We start from the raw sequence: 17,329 nt of genomic DNA, 5'->3' as shown, positions 1-17,329 counted from the left end.
GGGGATTTCCCTCAAGCTGAATCAGATCGAAAACGTAACTTTCGCGTTCAGTGACCCCGTGTATTTAAGATGTGGAGGGTTCTGGACAGGTGATAGACACAATTCTCAATGAGATCTGGTCCATTTAGTTATTTAAAGAAATTTATCAGTTGGTTAACGGAAAAACCGTGCTCCAGACTTGAAGGACCGTATAGTTTTGAGTCAGACATTTTACAGAGAAAACGCAGGTGTTCTTCAAAACCACATGGGAAATTGTCATTCCAAGTAGGTTACAAACTACCGTCGCAAGCAGTGGAAACCAAAAGTAACAGTCTGACTGAGAAAAGTCTTAACCCATCCAACCCAATTTTCCATAGTGTGTACATGGTGAACACTAGGCGATAAATTTAAGCCATCCTCACATTTAAGAAAAATCTCTTGCTAAGTTGAACTTGCTTGATTACTACATGTGTAAGATGGTGCAAATCCCCTTTCTCCATTTTAAAGTGTTTTCATGAAACTTCTGTTCTCAGTGCAGTAGAAAACTAGAAACCCAATATTAGCAAATTGGATGATGACATTTTTTGTTTGAAATGACTTCTAACAATTTTGATTATTCACAAATGCAGCCTATTTTAACCCTATCCCTAAATGACAACACATTTAACTAATGTTATGTAATCATTCAACACACATTATATATTCAAGGTTATTTTTACATTTCTTTCCTGTATTGAACTGATTAGCTTTGTTCAGAAATACTGAACCCCGGTGATATCTAGTAATAGTGCGATATTGATATGTGTCGACAGCTTTAATCAAACATATAATAATTTACCAAACTGTGTGACATATAAAAGCAGTTTGGTCTTATTGTTTTAAACCAATAATTGAAAAATTATGGGCAGGTCGTTCAAAATTTTGTTATTTATGTGGTGTTATGATACAGTACTTTGCATGAAATATTTCTAAAAAACATCAATGAGATGCAGATTGTAAAATGCTGCATGTAAGTAGCAATCAAATTCAATGAAATGTTTGGAAAGGAATAAGAAACTTTTACAAAATGCTGATAATAAGAATTCACAGTACAAGGTCAAGAATCATTTACAATGAGAGCCATTTATATTAGGTACAAAAATAATCACAAATTAAGTTCAGAATTATATTGCGTACATTTGTATTCAATTATGTTCTATTCATTTCAGAGAATGCCGAATGGCAGCATTTGATAAGAATTCAAGCCCTGTCTATGTAAGTATTGTATGCACTCTTCTTAATTAGATTAACAAGGATCCCTGAGAAAGCTTGGGTTTTGGAATTCTTAACTCAAAACCAGCAGGAAGAAGGCCCTTGCAGTATAGTAAAACTTGTTCATAACGAACTTAATTACTTGTATTTCAATTATTACCCAATAGAAGCAGATTTCTAGAACAGAAAATCATTTAGAAACGAAAAATTCAGAAAGCCTAGATTGTGAAGATGAGAGGCATTATGAATTGATATATATTTATGATTTGCTGTAATAGCTATATTGTTTACTCTGATGACTTTATAACAAGGATATTTTGTTATAGGGCGGCAGGGAGATCAGGTCAGAATTACCCCCGAGTGTGCCGATGGACTGCCCCTTGTACCTAGTGTTCGAGGGCCCATACCAACGACACATCACCACGGGGATCAGGCATGGTAACACCTGTGTGGCCATTATTCCAGGTAAGACAGGTTGCCTTCGCTGAAGTCAGGGGGGGGGGGGGGGGGGGGGGGGGGGGGGGGGGAGTTGGACCTTTGGACCTGGTGTTTTAGTGTCACCTTTTTGTGAAGAAATTTACATGGAGTTTGCTAACATTTAGAGGATGAAGCTTGTATGAATGAAAATAGATTTAATATGTATTATTATATGCAATATGTAATAAACTTCATACAGGGAACATATACCACAAATTGAAGATTGCTGACAATTACACAATACATTTATATATTATAGTGTAGAGTATAAATTATAATGGAGAACATCATATTGAAACTTGATACTGGTATAGATCTTTGTTCTGGAACAGAGACTATCCTTTATTAAGATAATATCTAGAATTTAATCCCACCTGGTATAAGCTTACAATCACATTTACTTACTATAGCAACATTAATATATCTGTTTTTTCATTGGCTAGCTAGTTTACAATTTATGTATCAAAAATAATCATGCTGACGAACACTGCAGGCTACATGTAGAAATACCTGTAGTTCAAAATCTCCCAGTTACAGGAAGAATGTCCTAATTTGTTATTTAGATTTAAAAAAGAAAATATTATCTTCATCTGAGGTGAGGCCAAAGAAGATGAGAATTTTCCCAGTTGAAATTTGTGTGTAGGAATTGAGGATTATTTAGATGAAGGGCTACAAAGGTCAGGGTGGGATACCAGTAGGGTTCTATAGTTTTTCATGGAAATAAATCTATTGAAGAGCAAATGTCATTTTTTTTAGTTTGCCAAACTAACATCCAAGCATTGTCATGTAATGTAGGGAGGCCACAAAAAGAGTCTGTCAATTTTATTCAACTATTAACTTTTCATATTTTTGGGTCGGGTTGGTTCAGTATTTTTTAATTTGGGTTCGAGTATTTTGTTTTAGGTCTATATAGCTTTTCTAAAAATGTAATATACAAGTTAAAATAAAAAACCTTTATTGTATTTTGTTACAATAAGATACTCGTGGACGTGGATTCTGGTTTAGACTCGATATCCATGGTACTAGAAACAGTATTGTTACTTCTAATGATTGCCATTCCATGCTTTCAATGTTTTGTTATTGACGATGTTGATCCTGTGACATATTTTAAATGTTTGTGCAGAGTTCGAAATTACCTCATGTCCGTAAGTCCTAGACTAGTAAAAAACGTGTCGGATTAGTAAACTCTCTATATCACTAGTCCGTACGGACTAGTGAAAATCCGGAAATCAATCTTGAATTGGTTAAGAGTTTAGCAAGATGTGTCTGAGTCTCTTAGATGTTTGAACTTATGGTCGATTACCTGCATGATTAAGTATTTGCGTGACAATGACTCTTGATCTTCCAAACACATGGAATGCGTTCGAGACCGCCATTCTTCGCACGGGCGCAAATTCCTGCCGTTTCCGAATGCCGAGCACACATCACGAGAACAGGTTTGAGGTGCAAGAACTGAAAGTAGTGTGGTTGAAGAACATGCGCATTTGTGCGCACATGATCTATTCATTCGCAACTCTAACACAGGAGTTTGTAACACTATAGCTCATGGTTTGGTCAATCGAGTGAATTTTATTGACTTTATTCATAAAATTTCGAACTCCTGTTACTCTCAGAACTGAGCACGAAAACAACGGGAATGTTGATCTTGAACGCACCTATGGACGTTTATAAAAGCATAACTCAAGAGGTTACTGTATGTTTCGAAGATCTTGAATGCAAAATAAAGTATGGTGGTCTTTTTCTTCTGTAGGTGTCATAAACTGAATTGCTAGAACTGTGATGTGTTTGGTTTGATTAGATATTATTGAATAAAATGAAGATCATTTGATATGATATACTGGACGGACTAGTGAAATGCTTTGCGGACTAGTAAACATCAATAGTCTCTTGTCCGAACAGACTAGTGCTTGAAAAAGTTAATTTCGAACCCTGTGGTGACATATCTTACATACACAAGCACTCGACGTTTTAAATATCTATAATAAAAAAAATTGTCTTCCTGTAAACATAATATTGACAAGGTATACCACGCCGCCATCTTGGTTTTCGTTTTTACCAGCTGAATCGCTTGAAAATTTCGGCGAAAAGTTCGATATAATACAATAATTAGAACCCTACCGTTTAGAAGCAACTCTGTCAAGGTCTTACCTCTCATATCGTCATGGTGAACTGGAAATAAAGTCCATTTATCGGCTATAATCAACCGTCAAACATCGTCTACTGCTTCTCAAATGCGAGAAATCGCTGAAAGGTGGACGTACGTAGACATAATTTTGGGATAGCCCTTTTTTCATTGGTCGATAAAATTAAAAATAGTAAATATTATAATTAGCAGTAAATATGTTCTAGTCAGCGAGGTAATAGATCTTGAACACTATTCTATTAATACATACTTTATTTATTTTTTTAAACGTTAAACATGATAACTTCACTTATTCATGCATTCGTTTCTGTTGAAAGTAAATTTCATAACGTAATAAGAAAACTTCAAAATTGAATTCACACACACACGCACGCGCCCCTACACGTGGGTATACTCTCAAACGTACAGTAACATTTATACATCCAAATGTCCTGTCCTGCTTATCTGTAAATTTTCAGTGTTGTCACAATAGGGTGAAATGACGTGGGTTGGAGTCGAAGCGGGGTGGGGGGGGGGGGGGGGGGTCATGAACATTTCCAATGTTATTTGGTAATGTGATAGATTTACTAAATTTCCCGTGCCAGCCTGTCCCGAAACCACACAATTGTGCCGAGTTTTATTGTTTGCAGGACTGCAACTACCCAGCATTCAGTGCCCCCCCCCCCCCCCCCCCCCCCCCGCACAAGCGTCAGTGGGTACATTAGCAAGGGAATTCTCATTTGCATAATGATGTCAACTTCCGTCCCTAGATCAGGAGTTATCGCATTTTGAGGAGCAGTAGACGATAGTTGATGCTTGATTATATCTGATCAATGGACATTATTTCGAGTTTTCCATAACGATGCAAGAGGTAAGACCTTAACAGAGTTGCTTCGAAACGGTAGGGTTCTAATTATTGTTTTATATCGAACTTTTCGCCGAAATTTTCAAGCGATGCAGCTGGTAAAAACGAAAACCAAGATGGTGGCGTGGTATACCTTGTCAATATTATGTTTACAGGAAGACAATTTTTTTTATTATAGATATTTAAAACGTCGAGTGCCTGTGCTTACATACTGCCATTGTTTTGTCCACAATGCCATTCATTTAACAATTGATCAAAATACATCCACATTTGAGGATTTTGATGCCATTTTGTTTAAACGGATTTCTTATAATGATTTTTTATATTAAAAACTGGACCCTAATTGAAATATAATCAGCCCTATATATTCACAATATCAAAACATTAAATATGAACAATATTAACATTAAATTAAAAAATTCATGTACGTTGTCAGATCGTTGAAACTGAATGCTGACATACATTGAAAGCTACGGTACCGTAGCTGTCAGACCAATATACCCTTGCATGGAGATGGTGTATTGATGGGGCGTCATATGATTCATAAATGACTTTACCGTTGCCAAACCCTCTGTACAGAGTCATTTGTACATCATTAGTGATGTCACAGTTGTCAAAACTGCTACACCCTCTATACGGAGAGGTAATATAAAAAAAATTCAGGGTATCATGACATGTGATTAGCTTTTATCCAATTAATTATCAACAAATTTGTATGAAGTGAAGCGGGATAAATACATATATGATGTTCCTGTAATCAATGTTCTCATTTGTCTTGGCTTTATTAACTAAAGGTGAATACGGTGACAAAAAATACATCAGTATACACATTGAATTATACACAAATGGTTTCTCTTTTTTTTGTGTGTGTGTGTGTGTCATGTCAGTGTAGACCAGGCTCAATATAGATAGGATCTGATGTACATCTGACAGCCTGCTTGGATCAATATTATAGCTGTATATAAAGGTGTAGGCAGGTGGAGTTATACCTGTCTCAGGTGGAGAACTTACAATAGCTGGACTCTGTTGTACACAATGTTTGTTTTTGTGGTATCATAAATTTCACGTATTGACATTTGTCTTAAATTGTGGTCGGCCTGACTGATAACATTGTATGTAGTAAAGACTGGTATAAATAATTGTTCTACAGCCAAAAAATTGGATTTGGGAATTACAGGAACTCCAAGGGAATTTATATAAATCTAGTAAGTGAAGAATATTGGTCTCTTTCACAGCATTGTTTTTTTGTTTTTGTTTTACGGTAGTCAGATCAATGTTTAGCACAACTGCTTGATTTTCAAATCATCAGGCCTATACAGGAAAGGGGGAATGATATGGGATCACACTTGCCTGTTTTTGCCCAAAAGGGTTCTGCCATATTTTTGTTCCCCCCTTTCCCTTCCACCTTTGAAAGTGCTTTCTATCAGGGCTTGAACATTTGTTTACAAGGAAATCTTAGTTTTGTGTATACGATTTATTCCTTGAGATTGCCTTTCTACAGTTGTGCCTATTTTTCAATTGATTTGAGCAAAATTGAGGCTGAAATATAATTTATAAAATATATATAGACATTTAATTTTATACATTGCAAGCCTTCCAAAAATTGTAAGTAACTTCAACCATTTAATGAAATTGGGAAACTTTCATATTTTATGCTACCAGTATCAAATTATTTTGTTGTATATTGAGTTCAAATCCAACTTGACCAATAATTAGGAAATGCAAGATTTGCATCAAGAAAGTTGTCCAAGGTTTTGAAAGAGCAAACTTTAGCTGACATTAGCCTAAAATATTTTTGGTGTCACTGCACACTATACAATCTGATTTATGGGCTGTGGTAAGCTTTACCTGTTGTGCATGCAATAAGATAAAATAGGCCATGATACCAATTTTCCAGGAAAATCCCTTTTTACAAATGCATATTGTGCAAAAAAGGTATTGATAGTTGATATATATCAATAAATCTTTGTGGTCACAGAGGCTCAGGGGATAAAGCCTTTGCTTCATGTGAACTTTGGACTTGCACCATGGATAGGTCATGTAAAAAGTTTGTCTGTGGTTTTCAGTTTAATGACCCTTAGTTATCATGGTGTGAATCTAAGTCTTTTAAAAAAGTCCACTAATATTAGAACTTGGACAGTCAATTTTGGGCTCACATGAGTTATATTTATTTATTTTATTTCTTTTTTATTGATTTCACACTAAAATTGCAATATTTTGCTACACAAAGCCAAAATCTAATTTTCCAACACCACTACATAGTTAAGCATATCTCCTTTGTATCCATGACAAATTCGATTTGTGTGTTTTATTTCCTGAAGTGTCTTGAACAAAAATCTTTGATTAGATGTTTCTCATGTGATCTGGAAGTATCTCATCTTTTCCAACTTACAAAATACATATCCATTATCACCACAATTTTTTTGTCAATACGTAAGATTTTAGACTAGACAGTAACAATCTTTCTATTTCTGTTCTGGTTATATATATGTTCAGTTTGATCATGGTCCTAGTAATCTTACAGGGGTGAGCAGACTGGTGCTAAATTTAAAACTCTCTTCATTCTATGATTACAGAGAAATGAAAATCCAGGGTTACTGTCTTTGTAAGAAGAAACTGGTGTTGTTTGTCAGCAGTTTGCTGTTCCTTCAGAATATTTGTCAGCAGTGTGCTGGCTATCTTACAAATGATATATACCATATTGTTCTGAACAACACTAAGAATTGTCAACTTTTTAAGGTTTGCAGCTGCAGTCATCTTAATGCAAAAACTGTTTGCAATATCAGATTATATTCATATGACTCCGGAGATTCAAGAAAATGTGAAGACAGTTCACAAGAGACTCTTTTCTTTCTGATAGCCCAATTGTGGTCATTGTCTCGAGGAACAGTCTAAAACATGATACTTTGTTATTTTGATGTGATTTTTAGCTCATACCTTCAAATAGCTACTCCTTTTTCGATAAAGATTAGTAAAAATCCAGAAGAAAAAAAATTACACAATGTTTTCACAAAGTAAATCAATCATAAATGCACAAAATAAACCAATTTTATGAGAATTTAAGGAAAGTTTTTGGAGTTTTTCAAATTGAATGCATTATTGAATTTTACTTTCAATTGAACTTTGATCCAAATGTTAATGATACAGGAATATGAATGAATTCAAGGGAAACGTTATCATAGCAAACCTTATGAAACCTGTGCAATCAATTTCACAAGAATTTACAACATATTAAATTAGAATTTTCATTGCGCCCTTGGATTGAATTTGTCTCATTGGTTGGGGGATTTTTCAGATGGGCAATGGACAGTTGATCTCCTTTGTGTGCAGACTGTATTGGATGTGATTGTATGGAGATCTCACCTTAATGAGACAGAATTTGTCTTATTAGACATGCATCCTCTTCCAAAGAGAAAAAGGGTGTGTCCAGAATTCATAAGAATTTGGGTGTGGTCTTAATTATGCACCAAGTTGAGTGGAGTTAGATTTCCCAGTTTGTGTGTCACCCCCTTGTCCTAGTTGCGATGATTGAGTCACAGTGCAGCCAAGGGCAAGTTATGTCCAGAATGAATCTGCCTCTTGTGTGAAAGAGGGAGGGCTAATGGTCGTTATTGTACAACTTCCTGAATGAGAAATTTGTGAATGAAAGAGAAATTGACCGACATTTTTCACAACTTAAGGAAGTGCGTGGATCTGAGAAAGTTTTGTATGTCTCAGACAGATACTATTAGTAAGGACTTCAGTTTTCAAGTTTCAAATGGAATTTCTAATTAATAAACTGTAGCTGTTCATATTATTAAAGGGACATTGAAATCAATATGCATGTAGGGACAAATCATTATTCATTGATGACCGGGGAAAGAATCATTACATTGAATAACAAAACATTAAGTAACTCGGATCCAGCTGTTGTTTTGGCAAGGACCATGTATGGCCAATAAGTTACGAAACACATGTTGCGGGACCACTTTGATGTTGGTGGTGTGTATATATATATATATATATATATATATATATATACCTGTTGACTTGATTTGAGAGACCACGTTTGCTGATTGTCACGGAGAGTCTTGTTGACCTTGAACATGTTGAATATGATCAGCAAAACGAGGATTTTATGGAGCAATTGAATTTCATCCATAGAGTATTACATGTACTAGAATTTCATATCATGAATGTTTGATTGAAATGGCTGCATGATCTCTTGTCTCTGTTGGAGTAGTTTGTGTTGTTGACTCTTTATGGTGCAATCAAATGTTGTAAAATAATGAAAAAATTGATTATCGGTGTTTAATTGAATTAGTCTTGCTTAATTTCCATGTATATGATGACTGGTGACACGTAAAATGAATAAGTGGAGTGTAGGCTTTGTTCACTTATATGTATTCTCTTAACATTAATTTCCCACAACTTTCTCTATGTGAGTGCAAACTCTAAATCTCTCGGTCAGGACATGCAGTCACGTCAGTCTGACGTTGCATTCTAATCTCCATGGTGATTTCTATTTAAAGGCCCATTAGGGCATTGGTGGTGGTTTTCCTGACAAAATCTGTGAATTTGGACACTCGGAATACAGGAACAATATGGCGACAATTTTAATCCCCCCAATGTGATAATATTTTGTCAGGGCTATAATTCCACTATTAAATCTTTATGGGTTGATGGTAATTTACATTGAATCTGCCTGGACAGCTAGTGGTGGGAGTTTTTACAAGGAGTTATAAAATCTCCAGTGCTTTTCTTCTTAAATTGACCAGATTATATCTTCTGTCAAATCATTATTTTTGTTAAAATATCTGTTAATATCTGTTAATATCAGTCCAGGTCTTATCAATCACTTTCTCCATTTGTTGTGTCAAAGGTTTTTAGAATGGTTTTTTTTTTAAATGCATGAAAGAAAGTGACTCTTCTTTAATATGGATGTCATGAATACATAAAGTGCTTGCACAGTGCCTATATGACTTGCAAAATGAGCATTAAAGACTACTAACGTTTGCATGAGATAGTGTATTTCAAATGATATTATATCAACTGTTAGGCAACACCTTGTGTCTCTGCACATAAATTGCTTGTTTTAATGCATCTGTTATGTATTCTGTATTTTGATTGGTCAATGCTCCAAGGATGGATGCAACTAAATGAAGATGTATATACCAACTGCAAGAATGACACACATACACATCTAATGGAAACATTTTGCAATATATATATCTTATGAATTTTTTTTCCAAAATAACGGGAAATGAATGTAAACTGAGTAATCTTCTTTCTAAAGTCTTGAGGTCTTTATGATGCTGGTTTAATAGTCTCAAACTTTTATTTTACTGGTTTGCTAATGCATTGTTTATGAAATATGTGATTATTAATATTAAACCAGCAGGATTGATTTTGTAAGGTCTTGAAATAGAAGATAGTTATTCTCTAGTCTGTTAAAGAAATACCCCGTCCAGTTGAGAACGCGCCGCCCCTCCCTCATTATGAATTATGTGGCAATGGTGGTAAAGTTCTTTCAAAAGATAAAATCTAGAAAAAATACAATGCCGTTTTCTGGACTATTGTCAAATTTGCTACAATTGAGCGAAAACATTTTCCAGTTCAGAACACTTTTTTTGAATCGAAACACAATATCTAGACTTTTAACATTTGGTTTTAGGATATGATATTCTGTTCAAAATGCAGGTAAACTTGGCTTTCATTTTTATGGGTAATTTTTAAAGAAGTATGAAATTTCAATTTGTTGTATCCTTTTTCGGGACAGACTTTTAGTATTAAAATTTAGTTTTGTAATGAGCATCAGATTCATTGCTCTAAAATTGAAGGTCTTGTATATAAATGAGCAGGGATTTTAAAAAAAAATTCCCTTTATTTGATGCAGATTTTGTTCTGGTCTGGTGTGTACACTATATATACAGACTGTGTTTTCTTTATGACACTTAATTGCTACCATCGTTGCAAGCCACAGCTGAAACATGCGCTCCTCTCCTCTTTCACCGGTGACTCTCTGTGTGACAATTTCTTTGTTTCTCATAAATATGCATGACGAAAATGACGTAATCCATTACCAATATAATTCATTCTGCTTTTTGCACCAAAATTATAGTAAACAAAAATCCTACAGATCTATGACATCTGAACAGTTTCACAGTTTATTTCCTCTTTATGTCCACTTGTTCCAAAGAGGGTAGGGGGTGTTACTAATGCACAATACTTGTCGTCATTAGTCTCCGAATGTTTCATTGGAAATGCCTGGTAGCATAGAGACTTCCCACCACCTGTTCTTAGTGAGAGAAAAACATCATTATTCCTCATCAAATGCACCGAGATGTCGGCTTGTTCGTCAATGTCAAACACATATACAATCGGATTCTGTGTTGGTTAGTTTACCAAAGTAGTGGAAGAACAAGCGTTGTGATTGGTCAAAAGTAATATACCCACATTCTATAAACAGTTTAAATCTGACTAATTTTTACTCAGAAGCTCAGCGATTGACCAAATTACGTCATGCATATTTATGAGAAACTAAGAAATGGTCATGTAGTGAGCCATGGGTGAAAGCGGAGAGGAGCGTATGTTTCAGCCATGGCTCGTGACGATGACTTGCCACAAACCTTTTCAAAAATTAGGAAAATGAAAACTAAATTTATGTTTTTTTTAAGTAAAATGAATACCATATGGAGTGTAATTTATTCCCATGATTTCCTAATAAAGTCCTAAATAGTGGGGGGAAATTTGTATAGAGTTGTATAGGGAGTGGTAATATATCTCAACTTTTAAACATTATAGAAAATTTATAAGTCCTTTTTTTAAAAGGAATTTTATATTTGTACTTGTTACAACCAAACTAAGCCAAACAATGTGTCAACCCATGCATCTATCTTTTGTTTGTTTCAAATGTCTTTGATAACAAATTGAATAAAAGCCCAGGTTTTGAACTTAATGCTTTATATAAATAATTCAGCCATATTTTTTTTAGCCCACGGGGAGGCGGAGAAAGTCCAGGCGACCCTGTTTAGTTACTATAACAACGACATATGTGCCTTGGTGACCTCCACCTTTGACTTCTATTACGACCCGACCTATTTCTTGGCCTGTTTTTTGGTGGAGAGTGTGTACAACTTGGAAGCCTTGGAGGATTTAGAACTGGTGAAATCGGATAAGTTTGACCTTGGAGAGGAGGACCTGGATACACTGGATCAGCGGTTATATCTGGCTCTGAAGTATTTGGAAATCCCTGAATGGTGGCACTTGCTGGGTCCCAACTCTCCTGCAGGTAAATGGCAGCACATGTCATGTGATCTGGCTTGAAATCTGACGTGCCAAAGTGTAAATTATAGATTTTAATCGAATTATGAATAGTGATGAAAAATACATTGATGTTCTGTAACACTTAATTATAAGAAAAACCTCACAAATTTTTAGAATTGGTTAAAATTATGGATATCTTAAAGTAATATTAGCTTTAAATCTGAAAAGTTTATTTTGTTGTAAAACAAATGTACTATTATGAATAGTTTTGTATGTAACTTTACCCATAGTCATTAATAAAATTAAAACTAAGTTTAAGATTTATCAAATAAAGATTTCGATTCTATTTGATATATAGCATTATATAGAAATCAATTTTTGTACAAGAAGACAATATTATATAGAAATCAATTTTTGTACGAGAAGACAATAATGTAATTTTGTTACATTCAGAGCCTCTGGATGATTTCTAACACAAATATTTATAGCAAAAGTTTATAATCCTTATTTTTTCTCTGTCATTGAAATAGTAAATCACAATTTTGCAGCAAAATATTTTCGACACCAAAATGAGAGCTAGTATTGCTTTAAAGTTACATATGCTTCAATTTTTATGTTAGATTTTCATAAAGATTTCAATGCTAAAATATCTATTCTATGAATTCTATTAATAAATGTAATAAAAAACTCTATTAAAGATTTATACAAAAAGCTATTGTTGTAGCGATATAATGAAACTAGCTTCAAATTACAAACTGTCTTTTTAAACACTTTTTTCCCCGTAACGAACAGAATGCTGACCACACGACTGTCTTATTGGCATATACCGCATACCATTTTTCTGGCAGTTCTTGAATCTGATGCATATCTAACTACTCTTTAGTGTTATACAGCGGTCAAAATTAACTTTTTCTACCACAGGCTAATTTTAGCCTGTGGGTAAAAAATCCACAGGCTAAAATGAAAACCTACAAGCTGAAATAAAAATAATGAAGCAGTGCTCTTTTTTCATATGTTTTTTTAAATCAATGATTTCCCTCATCATTACTGAGCCTAGTGGGTCAAAAGGCATCGTTTGGACAAGACACTAAGTTACGTAAGTCATATGGTGCAATGTTTAGGTCTCTTGACAATTGCACCGTGCTCTAATCACAACCTGTTTACCGTAGATCTGTTTAGATCCAAAATCTTCCAATTTCACGCCACATCAGGGCTGTCACTAGTGATTTTTCAAAGTGAATCCCGGACTCATGGTTTATAAGCAGCATGATCACGAGTCCTATGAACTTTTTTGATAATCGTCTACGCGATGAGCAGTGCACTCGTGTCATCACTACAACCCGACCTCAATATGAGAGTAAATTAATGTAGATAGGACATTCTGATAAAATTGACTACCGGAAGACTTGGTAAAACACAGACTCAGATTTCTTTTTAGACAAATGAATAACAAAAACCTCATACTTGGAATTCAATTTAATCACCCCTACAAGTGAACAGGACTCGTAGCACATGTCTATATTTTTTCATCTAATGCGATGTCCGACCTCTATAGCATTTGTTTGACGCCGAGTTTCTTAAAACTTCATAAAAGAAAAATCCGGATAGAAATGGTAGTTGAAATCGGTTGTGCATGGAAGCGTTTGTATGATTTTGAGTGCAAGTTTAAGAAAAACGAATATCGCATCACCGTATAAAATGGATACGATACGATCATGGTTTGCAAATCACCACTCGCTAAGATTTTCGAGTGTCCACTATTTTTACTCGCTATTTTTTAAATGTACTATTCTCGCAAATTTCGAGCCCTGGTTATAGGTAGGATCTAACATAATGAATTTAATCTGATACGTCCTTACTTCTCTATCCCCAGTCGATGAACTCATTGTCAAAAATTACCGATGCCATTGTTTTCTTTCCATCCAATTGTGAAGAAGGCGCTCACAGTGCATATGTTATAATAAATAAGCAGCCGGAGAGTGTTGCATAAGCAATACATGTCCCCTACCAGCACCCCCCCCCCCCCCACCATTAATTGACAGATGTAATTTGAAAGAATGTACAATAAATGCTATTATTGTAAATTTATATATTGCACCTGATTAACACAATTACCCTTTAATAAGTGCTTTACATGTAAAACAAACTAATTTTAAAAACCAAAGAATAATAAATACATAAGAAAAAAGTCATAGAATGATATTAAACTGAAGTAACTAAGAATAGGCAAAACTATATTAGATATATATAAATGTTGTTTGACCTTGAACTGCGACCTAAAGTATTGGTACCAAATCACCAGACATACTTTACCTACAGAAATTCAGTCATTTAGCCTGTGTTGGTTGGACTTTAAAAATGTGGTTGGATTGATTTTTTTAAGTGAACGTCACTAATTGGCAGATTTTCATTTAAAAAGATAGGTTATTTCAGTAAAAAAAAAGTAGGTAACTGATTTTTAACATTTTCAGTTTCAGCAGAACAACTACCAAGGGAAAGTCTCTTACATTTTGTGGCACGCCTGGGGTTACACAAAGTTACACTCTTTCTGTTGGATAAAAATGGTGCACAAGAAGCTCTACGTCTTCCCAATCGCCATGGATACCTACCGAAAGATTTAGCTGCTGAAAGTGGTCACTCGGAACTTGCTTCAATTTTGACAGAGTATGTATTTGTTGGAAGTGGGAGTTAGCTCCCCTTGATTGTTCTCTTTAATAGATTGATATTCATTGGTTGCTTTGGAGATGAATAAGATATCTTTTACCAGGATAATGTTTATCAGACATCAGAACTCATTTCAAATAAGGTGATTTATTGATTTTTGTAATGATATACAGTACTGTAACAATTAATTTTGACAAGGGTCTAGAATTTTTTTTGAAAGTCATTTATTTGCCCATGACTAGAAATCCACTTACCAAACTTAAAAAATTACTTGCTCTTCTCTGTTGCTCAGAACAAGTGCATTGTCATCTCGGGAATGTGAAATAGAACAATAAGCTTGTCCGCATGGGGCACTTTGGTCCAAGCAAAGTTGTCCGGATAAATGAAGCACCTGGGCAGATGCATCACAGCTGTTAGATCAACCAATACCTCAACTTCATTGATTTGTATCAAAAAAATCAATTCCTGGTATTGATTACTCGTTTACTTTTATTCTATAGAATCTCGATGTTAATGTTTTACATGTATGATGTCTTTCAAAGCTTTGAAATTGAAACACAATATACCTGTAAATATCCTTGTGATCTGTTGGTGCTTTTGTGACATTATCATTATTAAAATTTATAAAGCCCACAATTTTACAAACAAAAATGCAATTAATGGCGCTGATACACGTGTGTGTGTGTGTGTGTATATATATATATCTTAAAACTACCATATTATGTTAATCTGCATATGTATGCCCAGAAACTTAACAGAACTCTAAATGAAATCAAAATTTCAGATATAGATATACATTTTGAATTTGTCATTCTGTAATTTTCTTGCTATTATCAAATGTTTCAAAAATTGAAAAATTCTTTGTACTTTTGGAATCATTTTGAACATGTGTGACATTTTGTAAGTGAAAAGAACTCGCCAATTTTAAAAAAGAAATTTTTCGTTACAGTTGACTAGAGAAAGTAGAAATAGAATGTTTGAAATTTGCAAACATTCTGTAATAATTTACACCTACTTGAATTTATGACACATGCTAGATCAATATTGCTGTGGAATAATTTAAATTTGTGGAGGCTGGCTTTCATGGATTGACAACATTTTATAGTTTTATTTGGATGTAATTTTGTTGATATGGTTTTTACGCATCGAAACAGGGTATAAATCTTATAGTTCATTGAGGTTTTGATTTGTTGGGGAGTGCCTATAAAATTCATCAAAATTGAGCAAATTAACTCAGGGATGAGCACACTTTAATGTCTGATAGCAATGCAATTATATTCATATGGTAGGTTAAATAGTAATTACTCTTTTTATGCCCCCTGAGATTGAAGATCTGAAGGGGAGGGGGCAATTAATGTTTTGTCCTGTCTGTCATTCTGTTTAAAACTTAACCTTCCTAATAACTTTTGAATTGAAGAAGTCAGAGAATTGATATTCAGCTAAATGATAGAGATACTTGTATATGAAGAGCTTTAATATTTTCTTTCAAATTTCCAACCATTTTTATAGAAAACTTCTCTCAACTGTCTTATCATTTATAAATGGTTGATTTTTTTTGGGGGGGGGGGGGGAGGGGGGGGGGGGGATTTCATGATTTGTGTTTATCAAACAAGAGGAAAAATTCAAGACTTTTTGATTTTGACAAGAATTTGAAAGTTGTTTCAAATCCATTTTCTACAGTTACAAAAGTCACTAATGTTCAGATGGCATAACCTTGAATCAAGGTCATTTAGACAAGTTCAAGATCAAATTTGCCCAGTTTGGATGTGCTGTTTGGGGTTATTAGTCCTAGCAGGACAGCAGAAGAGAAGATTAAGATAATGTAATGGAATGTTTGTGTTATTGTGCTGGCCTGGTGTGTCTTAAATCAAGCTGATACGACGATGACAAGCGTTGGCTAAATATGTTCGTGAATCTTTCATCAGATGACGGAAACATCAGAGAGATTATAGTAACAGAGACCATCACATGGAAACTTATTAAAAAATGGATATTAGAAAAAGATGTCATTGCCTGTATTGACGTAACAACACTGGGGAAAAAACACGATAGAAGCTGTAGGATGTTTAGGCATTATTGGTTTTTCTGTGGGGAAGCGCTGTAAATGAATCCTGATTCGGAGCATTTCACACTAAACTCTGTCTCATAAATAGACCATGCTGACTGGAGTCATATAAGGTGTATTTTCTCATTTTTCTGTCCCCCCCCCCCCCCCCCCCCCCCCCCCCTAAAATCGTCGTAGAGCTGCTTAGCCACCAGTCCCCCTCTAGGCATTTTATATATACAGATAATAAATACAGAGTTCTATCATAAAGTGGCTGGATAAATCACCTGATGTTGTATACTGTTACATTATGTTAAATCACCCCCTGTGTAAATTATTACATTATATGTGTCTATCTGTGCTCAAGTTTTACTGTCAATCTTTGCATGTATAGTTTCCACTGCTACATTAGGGGACCATTTAAAAGTAAAGAAATTTCAAAAACACAGTTTTTATGCCGATTCGTGGGCATATAGTTTTTGGCCTGTCTGTCTGTGGCAAAAAACTTAAACCTTGGTGATATTTTTACACCGTAAGAGGTAGAACTTTCATATTTGGTGTGTGTATTTCTTTTGGTGAGACCTTTCCCTTAACACCAAAATCTTTGATATGGTGACCTTAACATTGACCTTTGACCTGGTTCCACTTTGTTGTAATTCAGGGGCATCAGTGTTTCACAAAC

At 34.7% G+C, this 17,329-nt stretch overlaps 1 protein-coding gene across 1 annotated transcript in view; it reads left to right on the top strand.

Moving 5' to 3' along the window:
* Positions 1 to 17,329, top strand: part of LOC125650380 (rho guanine nucleotide exchange factor 28-like) — a 115,675-nt gene continuing 98,346 nt past the window's right edge. The window contains exons 1-5 of the mRNA XM_056166988.1: positions 1 to 264; positions 1,188 to 1,233; positions 1,557 to 1,695; positions 11,668 to 11,964; positions 14,411 to 14,603. Of these exons, the coding sequence (XP_056022963.1) occupies positions 245 to 264; positions 1,188 to 1,233; positions 1,557 to 1,695; positions 11,668 to 11,964; positions 14,411 to 14,603 (695 nt within the window). The 5' untranslated portion in view covers positions 1 to 244. The remainder of the gene's footprint in view (positions 265 to 1,187; positions 1,234 to 1,556; positions 1,696 to 11,667; positions 11,965 to 14,410; positions 14,604 to 17,329) is intronic.

Source organism: Ostrea edulis, chromosome 5 (genome assembly GCF_947568905.1).
Source record: "Ostrea edulis chromosome 5, xbOstEdul1.1, whole genome shotgun sequence".
In the NCBI taxonomy this organism is placed as follows: Eukaryota; Metazoa; Mollusca; class Bivalvia; order Ostreida; family Ostreidae; genus Ostrea; species Ostrea edulis.
This window is presented reverse-complemented; position numbering and strand designations above follow the sequence as displayed.